At 47.4% G+C, this 9,944-nt stretch overlaps 1 protein-coding gene across 2 annotated transcripts; it reads left to right on the plus strand.

Annotated features, from left to right (window-relative positions):
- Window positions 1–227: 227 nt before the first annotated feature.
- LOC125528058 (LEAF RUST 10 DISEASE-RESISTANCE LOCUS RECEPTOR-LIKE PROTEIN KINASE-like 2.4) lies at window positions 228–8,946 on the plus strand. 2 transcript variants are annotated; one of them, XM_048692574.2, is made up of 4 exons: window positions 228–977; window positions 6,430–6,465; window positions 7,484–8,549; window positions 8,627–8,946. In XM_048692574.2, the coding sequence occupies exons 1-4, from the start codon at window positions 266–268 to the stop codon at window positions 8,730–8,732; spliced, it is 1,920 nt and encodes a 639-aa protein (XP_048548531.1). In that variant the 5' UTR covers window positions 228–265; the 3' UTR covers window positions 8,733–8,946. The 2 variants fall into 2 exon arrangements, with proteins under 2 accessions (XP_048548531.1, XP_048548532.1); XM_048692575.2 differs by lacking the exon at window positions 228–977 and adding an exon at window positions 1,227–2,236.
- Window positions 8,947–9,944: the final 998 nt, after the last annotated feature.

Below are 9,944 nucleotides of genomic sequence, written 5' to 3' on the forward strand. Positions count from 1 at the left end.
TCTGAAAGGCATGCACCCACTTGATCTGCAGCCACACATAATTTTGTTCTAGGTCTTCCCTTTGCCCCGTCAATTGGGATACTCGAGTAGTTTTCATGTTAAACGGAAGATGACTGCAAAAGGACTCCATTGCCCCATTCATATATCATTCACTCTTAGCCGCATTATTTCTCTCTCGTATCTCCCCACAGCCCATGCATGATCATCGATCCAGTTTGCAACCCTTCTCTTTGTTGTTGACACAAATTTCAATGCTCATCGTTCGATGGCTAAGGCCTGCTGGTTCTTGGTCTTTGTGGGGGTGTGGTGGCTGCCACTGATACTGCTCGTGGTGGCCGAGGACCAGCAGGGTGGAGACTGCTCGGACGAGAAGTGCGGCAACGTCAGCATCTCCAGTCCGTTCTGGCTCACCGACAGACAGACTGGAAGATCATGCAGTGCTTTTCCCTACCAGGACTTCGATGTCGCTTGTACTAACAACAATTATCCATCTCTACGGAGCTCCCTACCTTTGAACATGGGCTTCAAAATCCTCAACATCTCTTACGAGCAACGCAGCTTGTATGCAGTCGATCTGGGCAAGCTGAACGTGTTGCAAGCCACCGACAAGTGCCATGCGGTGTTCTATAACACCTCAGTCAAATTGAACCAGCCGTTCAGGATCACCCCCGTCAACCTGAACCTCATCCTGTACAACTGCACCGAGGAGGACGGAGCAGCGGCCGCGGCACGTTGGAACATAGAGCTGGTGAAGATGAACGTGAGCTGCATGAACAAGTGGGAGGTGCTTGTCCGCACGGGAGTACATCATGACGCGACCGGGAACTATGCTAGCTACGCTCTGGAGGGCTGTGCCGCCGTCGTGGTGCCGGTGTCGGGCTCGTCGGCGAGGGCTAATGCGAGCGTCTATGAGCAGCTCTTCAACGATGGGTTCCTGTTGGCATGGGATCCCCCGCTTCATCCCTCTATACTTCCACGTAAGTTCACTTGCTAAATCATCTTTTAATTAGTTCGTAGGTGAGCTAGGGCGCCCAGTGCCTAATTTGCTTGGATTTCCCTTATCTAGCAAGGAATCAATTAAATTGTAATATGCTTGTTTTTGTTAGATATTTTACGGATCACCCCTTCTCTTTGCTTTGAAGTGGTTAACTATGCTCAACCACGATTAATTACTGGAACTCATGATTTGCATTACTTTAACAACTTATTATGTCAAGAAAGCTGAAATGCCGATTCTTAAAAGTGAAATGCTGAGAGAGAAATTTCGTACCATGACACTGCTGCGTGCAGAGCACACAATCCTTGGGCCGTCCGTATCGCTACTGTCTGTAGAGCTGCAGAGCAGACTTAGTCCTTGGGTCCATCTTTAGTCCACGGTTGGCCGTCACATCGCATAACACCATCTCATTAGTCAAGGCTTGTCCCATGGGTTCTCCAGACCTAATTATTTTCTTTTGAAAAATCATCCCTCAGCCAGTCAATTCCTTCGGACTCTGGCTGTCCCCCACCTCCATCTATTTGTCATTGCATATATATTGACCACCCAATTCATCACCAGATCTCCAACCTTTCCAGATGTACCCAACCAGCTTGTTGTTGCTCCTGTGGGTATGTTTCGCTTGCATCGCAGACATTAGACCAGGCGTGCAGGCACAAGCAGCCTGCCAACCGGAGCGATGCGGCAACCTGACCGTCTCTTCCCCATTTGGCATCGCCTTGGGATCGGAGGAGAACAGGTGCGCCCAACTTGGGTTCCAGGTCCACTGCTTCGACGGTGTCCCATACCTTGGGTACTACGAGGCTGGGTTCCGGCTCCAGATCCTCGACATCTTCTACAACAACGGTTCCCTGCTCGTCTTCGACGTTCACAAGCTCGGTGACTTCAATCTCTCCGGGGAGAAAGGCTGCCATGTCCCCAAGGCCAACGTGGCCACCAAAATCGGGCCTCCGTTCTCGATAAGCCCCCGGAACCAGAAACTCGTCTTCTACAATTGCACCCGGGCGCCGGCGGCCCAAGCGGGGCTGGTGGACACGGTGTGCCGGAACAACACGTTTGTCCGCACGGGAGGGCGCTATAATGCGTCGGGCGTGATAGACGGCAGCTACGCTTTGGAGGGATGCAACGCTACCGCCGTGCCGGTGCTGGGGGCATCTGGAGAGGCGAACCCCAGCGACTACGAGGAGCTCATCAGTGATGGCTTCCTCCTGACATGGCAGCCGCCAAATTACCACAGTGGTAAGCTTACTCGTCCTTGTCTGTCGTCAAATACATTTTAGTGAAGCAACTAGGCGCCAGGCACTAGAAAAGTGCCCAGGATTAGACGCTTGGACGCAACAGTTCAGCCCACTTAGATGATCGAAATCGCCTGCCTTTGGCGTCTGAGTCCCATATTTCAAACAACCTGGAGCATAGTTGAAGATTTGATTAGAAATGAGAATACGTTTAAGATGACTAGCTAGTGAGATATGGATTCCTAAAAAAAAACAAGTGAGAGATGCCAGACCTGTCACCGTCAGGCATTGTTAGTGGCAAAATGGCACCGTCGACCTATGCAGTGGTCCTTCCAATCTGCCACTACACACAAGAAAATATTTGACCAATCAAGATTTTGAAGTCATCAGAAAGTAAAGACAACGATACTTTGACAGTGGATGAGTGCAGGAATAGTTAGGCCAAGTGAGACCTTCTTGCCTCTCATCTAGTTTGCCCACTGTTATGTAATACTCCGCTACTGCCATGTGCAAGAGCAAGAAGATGGATCCATTCCACTTCTCTGCAGCTGCCATGTTCTACTCAGCCAGGCTTCTGCTTACCCTCCTCTCTGGCACCGCCACTAGCACCCAAAACAGCACGACAGCATCGAGTATCTATAGTGGTAGTGGGTATGGAGAAGTAAATGCGTCGACAGAACCAGTCAAGCTTGTTGGCTAAAACCACTTATACTATGTTCAAATCAGACTTGTTCTCCCTTATCATCGCCCTTCAAAATTATATCTTCAGTCGACAGAACCAGTCAAACTTGTTGGCTAGCACCACTTGTACTATGTTCAAATCAGAGTTGTTCTCCCTTATCATCGCCCTTCAATCAATATTACATCTTCAAATCAGACTGTTGGCATGTATTCAACCTCACTGTTTTCCCTTCTTTGGTCCTTCGTTCAGCATCTCACCTCCATTTATTTATCTTGGTATCATCCACGCAATTTCTCCCTCTTCATATCCCCTCCTCCTACCATGAGTTATGCCAGTTCAGGATTGGTTCACATCTACGCGAAAAACTTATCCTCCTCGCGCCATAGACCATTGTCTCACTGAAATCATTGACCAAAATTCTCCTCGTGTGTTCCCACGTGTCGGGCCATGCTGTTCTTCTTCCTCGTCATCGTCTCCGGAATGCTGGCACCGATGCTCGCGGCGACGGCAGACAGTGGATGCTCGCCGGAGCCATGCGGCAACTTGACCATCTCCTCCCCGTTTGGGATCGTCTCACGTCCTGAGGAGAACAGGTGCGCACACTTCAGTTTCCAGGTCCACTGCAGCACCGACGGCGTCCCGTACCTCGGGTACAACGACCGTGGGTATAGCCTCCAGATCCTCGTAATCTTCTACGGCAACCACTCCCTGCGTGTCTCTGATATCAACAAGCTCAGAGATCTCGATTGTTCAAGCCACAAAGGCTGCCATGTCCCGAGGGCCAACACAGTCACCAAGATCGGGCCTCCATTCTCCATGAGCACCCTCAACCGGAACCTCATCTTCTACAACTGCACCATGGCACCGGTACCGGCGACGGCGGGGCTGGTGGAGACGGCGTGCCGGAATAACACGTTTGTCCGTGTGGGAGGGCAGTACAATGAGACAAGCGGGGTTGACGGCAGCTACGCTTTGGACGGCTGCAGCACCACAGCCATGACGGTGATGAGCTTGTCGGGCGAGGCGCATGCAAGCAACTACGAGCGGCTCATCGGAGATGGCTTCCTCCTGACATGGGATCAGCCCCCTCTCCCGACATTTATTAGAGGTAAGCTCACTGATCCGTCGTGAAATACTTCTCTAGGCAGTTGCTCTCTATAAAGAAATATAAGAGCGTTTAGATCACTCTTACGGAGGGAGTACTAGCTAGGTGCCTAGGATCAATGCTTCGGCGCAGCAATTTTATTCACTAAGATGATCAAAATCGTCTGCCATAGGGTGCAAACCATCACTTTTAAACAAGCTGGAGCATAGTTGAAAACAAGCTGGACTGATAAAAGAATTTGTCAAAAAAAAAGTGTAGATGTGACACCTGCAACAGTCGGTCAATGCCGGTGGAAAATGACAACGATACTTTGACCAAAATGATCACTCAAGATTTTGTATAGTCATCCCAAAGTTCATAACTAAAGGATAACGATACTTTGGATTTTTTTTCAAAACTGTGATGATTTTTATAGCAAATTCGGAATCTATACGTCCTCACACAAGAAAATCAAAACTAGCACCCCGTCGGCCTCCAGTTGGCCGAAGAGGGGCTCTTCGGCCTGCGGTTGACCGAAGTGGGCTCTTCAGCCTCCCGTTGGCGGAAGAGTACCCCAACTGGACTGAAGAGTACTCTTTGGTCTACCGTTGGCCGAAGAGTGCTCTTTGGTCATCCGTAGGCCGAAGAGTACTCTTTAGAGCCCAAGGCCTAGCATAGACAAAAGAGCGCAGCCATGCAGCTTCGGCCTCCTGTTAATGCAAAAAGTTGGGGCCCGAGGACTCTTCGGCCTACGGTTGACCAAAGAGTGCTCTTCGGCCTACGGTAGACCAAAGAGTCCTTTTCAACTCAGTTGGGGCACTCTTCGGCCAACGGGAGGCTGAAGAGCCCACTTCGGTCAACCGCAGGCCGAAGAGCCCCTCTTCGGCCAACTGGAGGCCGACGGGGTGCTACTTTTGATTTTGGTGCGTGAGAACGTATAGATTCTGAATTTGCTATAAAAATCATCACAGTTTTGAAAAAAAATCCCGTGGACTGGTCACTAACTCCCTGGTCAATAACTAAGCCGCGTAAACAAGTCTTCCAACTCCGTGTTACCTTCCAGTCCCCTACTACTACTAGAGTGCAAGAGCAAGAAGATGGATCCATTTCACGTCCATGCTGATGCAACTGCCATGAATCGGCTCAGCCATGCTTCTGCTCGCCCTCAGCCTCCTTTCTAGCACGACCACTAGTGCCAAAAATCTGTCGTCCTGCAAGCCGGCCGTGTGCCCCTTCTGGCTCAACGGCACACACCCGCCAGAGTGCGGCTACAGCGCTTTTCAGGTCAGGTGCGTAGATGGCAGGGCGTACCTCCAGCCGTACCAGATCTTCGACATCTCCTACGAAGACAACTCATTCCGGGTCATCAAGCCCGACATCTCCTACGGCGGCATTTGTGACAGCGAGCTCAACATTAATGCCTCCTCCGACCTCGGCCTCACGCCCTTCCGCATTAGTGCGACCAACCAGGAGCTATTCTTCCTCAACAACTGCACCGAGCTCCGGTCACAGCCGCCACCACCTGCGTGGGCGCCTGTCAACTGCTCGGATGGATTCACCTTGCCGACGTCCAACTCGTTCACATGGCTTGCCGGAGCGTACAAGCCCAACGACCATTGGAGTCCGGTGCCAGGGGGCTGCAGGGTGTCCATGATGCCGGTGCTGGGGTACGAGGGCGCGTCCGGGGCGGACTACGGGCGGCTGATGCAGAGCGGGTTTCTTCTGGAGTACATGGTGGGTGACTGCAAGGCGTGCGAGGAGAGCGGAGGGCTTTGCCTGATTAATACCACCTACGATATCTTCGAGTGCCACCTGCAAAGGCCGCGTGTCTCCGTCCAACATTTGCGGTGAGCTTCACACGTATAATAGCGACAGTGAGTTTGAACATTTGCGGTTTAGTTCAGTTTTGGCAAGATTAGTAAGTTCTTTTTTTTATCTGAAAATAAGTAACTTCTGGTATAGAGGAGATTTACAGGAGAAGTGAACACATCATGCATCTATGCCTGCTAATTACTACACTTCGTATACTAAAATGTAGTAATAACTAGTGCGATCGGTCCAGTTCTGTACCCTAAGTACTCTTCCGTTTTGGTGCACTGTGGATCATGCTGGTACCGCGTTCATTGCAATGTCATTGAAACACATCTCATAATTCACAGTCTATGCAATCTCTTATATTGGCTATCAAATCTACACAGGCCTATAATTAAAGTATATTTTTTGTTAAACCTGTATTTGAGCGACATAGTTGCTAAGTCAAAAGAAAGCCCATGTTCTTTTCTTCACTATCTTGCAATGATTTTTTTTTTGTATACTTCATCAGCAGAATATTGGATATTCATATACGATGCTTATCTCTTTCTTTTGGAAAAGTAACCAATGTAGTACTATTAGGTGACATTGTTTCTCTAATTGTTACATTATATTCCAGGTCGCGAGAGGAGAGGGAAGAAGATTATGGTAATAGGTAGGTAATTTTTTTTTTGCATTTTTTCATATATAACAATTTGAATATAAGTAGTTCACTAATAGTGATTCTTTATGATAAAATAAGAACTTAAACATTTAGAAAAAATTATCATGTCTGTAATCACTGAAAATTGATTCTAAAAGAAAAAACTGAAGAGAAGGTTGTGACTATACTCAGGCACACTGCACCCCCCTATTTGTTGGTTTTTGATCCGTGCATGAACTTTACATTTTTTTTTGTTTCCCTCAAATGAAGCAGCACATTAATTTCAAAGTTTGCAGGTCAACAAAATACTAAAACTACAATGTGTGGAAAAAAACTTTTCGACTTTTTCTTACATCATATATACTACAAATAATATTTCTTAACCGAAAAATCTGATTTCGTATATTTTTTCCGGACCAATAGACTATGAAACTTTTTTCACACATTGTAGTTCCGAATTTTGTTGATCTGCAAAGTCTGAAGTCCATATGTTTTTTCATTTGAGAGAAACTTCCATGTAGTAAGTTAGTTGAGTAGCACACATCAAAGCAGTATTGAAAAGCTCAGATAAGGGGTGCAGTGCGGCTATGTTTAGAAAAAAAACAGTCTCCAATCTGAAACAATCAATCTAAGTTTGTGATTAATAACAAGACTGGTCAATTTTTGACAATTAGGGGCTGTTTGGTTTCTAGCCACATCTTGCCACACTTTGCCACACCCCACCTTAGGCAAATTTGATCAAGTTAGGTGGGTGTTTGGTTCGAGCCACACCTAAGGCAAGAAATTTTTTTATGAGAAGTGAACCCCACGTGTCATACGCATAAAAAGTGTCGCAAGATTCCCTTAGGCAAGCCAAAGTGTGGCTAACAATTTGAGCAACTCAAGTTAGGCAAGTGTGGCAAAAATAATGTTGCTACTTTTGCCACCATGTACTCTTGTGGAAGGAGAAATTTAAACTACTGACTGTCTGGAAATCATAGTATTATAACTTCTGTTTTACAAAAGGAAATAACATCTGCTTCCATCTCAGGTATGACATCAGCAACTGCAGCATTTCTCTTTGCATGTCTTTATGTGCTGATATGGCATAGAAAGGGGAAAAGACCATGGTTTCTCCTTTGCAAGAAGACTAGCAGCAACACTGAAAAGAATTACGAGGCAATGATAGTGTCATATGGATCCCTAGCTCCAACAAGATACACGTACTCAGAGGTATTGAAGATAACGTCTTCTCGCAACAATCAGCTTGGGAAAGGTGGTTATGGTGTGGTTTTCAAAGGAAGACTACATGATGGTCGTCTGGTGGCTGTGAAATTCTTGCATGACTGCAAAGGAAATGGGGACGAGTTTGTGAATGAGGTCATGAGCATTGGCAGGACCTCTCATGTTAATGTTGTTAGTTTATTTGGGTTTTGTTTGGAGGGATCAAAACGAGCTCTTATATATGAGTACATGCCCAACGGTTCCTTGGATCAGTACATTTATTCAGAGCACCCCAAAGAAATTTTAGGATGGGAGAGGCTTTATGCGATAGCAATCGGGATTGCTCGTGGCCTCGAATACTTGCACCATAGCTGTAATACACGTATTGTCCATTTCGATATCAAGCCCCAAAATATCCTTCTAGACAAAGATTTTAGCCCAAAGATTGCTGATTTTGGTCTAGCTAAATTGTGTCATACAAAAGAGAGCAATCTTTCAATGACTGGAGCTAGAGGAACAATTGGATTTATAGCCCCAGAAGTTCACTCTCGAACCTTCGGGGTGGTTTCAACAAAGTCGGATGTTTATAGTTACGGAATGATGCTGCTGGAGATGGTTGGAGGTAGGAGAAACGTAAAATCGATTGTTGCAAAATCCAGCGAAAAGTATTTTCCAGATTGGATTTACGATCACTTTGCACAAGATGATGGACTACAAGCATGTGAAGTGACAAGAGAAATTGAGGAGATTGCGAGAAAGATGACATTCATTGGCTTGTGGTGCATACAAGTGTTACCTATGTATCGCCCTACTATAACCAGAGTTCTAGAAATGTTTGAGAGAAGCTTAGATGATCTGGACATGCCGCCAAAGCAGAACTTCTGTGAACTACTGTAAGATATTTCTCTCATATTTTTGTTAGTTTGTTTCTTTGCAACAACCTGACCTGCATGTTTATCTCTCATTACAGTGAAAGTTCAGCTCACAATATGGATGTACAAAGTTCAAGTTCTACCAGATCTGAGGAGATCAGCCTTGTGAATTCAAAAATCCTACAACAATCGCCAACTCTTTGAGCAGATAGGCCTTGTGAATCAAGACTGTGAGAAGGTGGCTTGTACTAGAGTACATTCAGAAATTGAACAAGCGCAGTGAAATTCGGCATTGTAGTAGACCATATTCCATATATGCATGACCTAGAGTCAAGAGCATCCATGTACCAGCGTCCTAAGTTACCGACCACAGAAGGAATACAATTTATTGTGATGAGTTTTGTGTTCCAACTTCCAACTGCTAAAAGGCATCGGAGGCAGACAGCCACCAAGGCCTTCTTGCCTGTAACTACAGCCCCCAAAATTTCATAATCCGGATGCATACAATGTATATCCATCTAAGCATTGTAACATTATATGCCAATTCATAGCAAACAGATTAATCGTAAAAGCAGAACGCGTATACATACTTGGGAGCTGTTCGGGAAGCCTCCAGCTCCGCCAGATTCAAAGATCCGCAGAGTACCTATTTCCCCGCTCCGTAAATTTAAACTGCTGCTCCGGCTGCTCCGAGAGCGGAGTTACGGAGCGGGAGGGACTCCGAACAAGCCATTGGTCCTCTTCATAGATTGTATCCACTCAATCAAGCCGTGCTTCTCCGTAGTTTGTAGCCATGCTTTTCCTTGACTCGCGCAGAACCCTGCCGGCGACCACCGCCCAACTCCGCCCGCGTATTCCTCTCCCTCCGCTGGCGAGCCGAGGGTTTGCGCCGCTTCTCAGACAACATCGCCTCCGCTGCCCCTCATTCGCCGCTGTAGCCGCCGAGCGGGTCCGTAGCGGTTGGTTGGTGATCTCACCCGTGGTGGCGGACTGGCGGAGGTCCACGCCCCAGGGGACGCCGCGGCGAGAGGCCAGGCTCTTCTCTGCGTGGGCCACGACGGCAGCCGCACGCTGCAGCGTGCGCCGGCAAGGGAGCGAGCGCGGTGGGAGATGGTGCGGGGAATAGGGGCACACACCGGCAAGTCAGCGGCGGCGCAACGTCGATCCACGTCGGAGGTTTTGGGCTACAGCCCTTCTCGAAGATGGCAAGTAGTATTACGACTCAGGAAGCAACCAGGCCCAGTTTGTTCTCGCAAACCAATTCTGCCCTTACGGTCTTACTTTTTCCTTTTCCTCTTTTTTTTAGAAGATCGCTTTATGATTATGTTTCCATTCAAAAAGAATGGCTCCTCCAAGGCTTTGATCCGCAGATGCACACATTCATACTAGAAATGCTACATCGACAGAAAATTATTT

This window comes from Triticum urartu, chromosome 3A (genome assembly GCF_056163025.1).
Source record: "Triticum urartu cultivar PI428250 chromosome 3A, HENAU_Tu73, whole genome shotgun sequence".
Lineage (NCBI taxonomy): Eukaryota > Viridiplantae > Streptophyta > Magnoliopsida > Poales > Poaceae > Triticum > Triticum urartu.

Excerpts from the sequence above, each read along its gene's own strand:
- LOC125528058 (XM_048692574.2), top strand. The coding sequence starts at position 266 with ATGGCTAAGGCCTGCTGGTTCTTGGTCTTTGTGGGGGTGTGGTGGCTG. Across the intron at positions 978-6,429 it reads TCATCCCTCTATACTTCCAC|GTCGCGAGAGGAGAGGGAAG; the intron begins GTAAGTTCACTT and ends ATTATATTCCAG. Across the intron at positions 8,550-8,626 it reads CAGAACTTCTGTGAACTACT|TGAAAGTTCAGCTCACAATA; the intron begins GTAAGATATTTC and ends CTCTCATTACAG.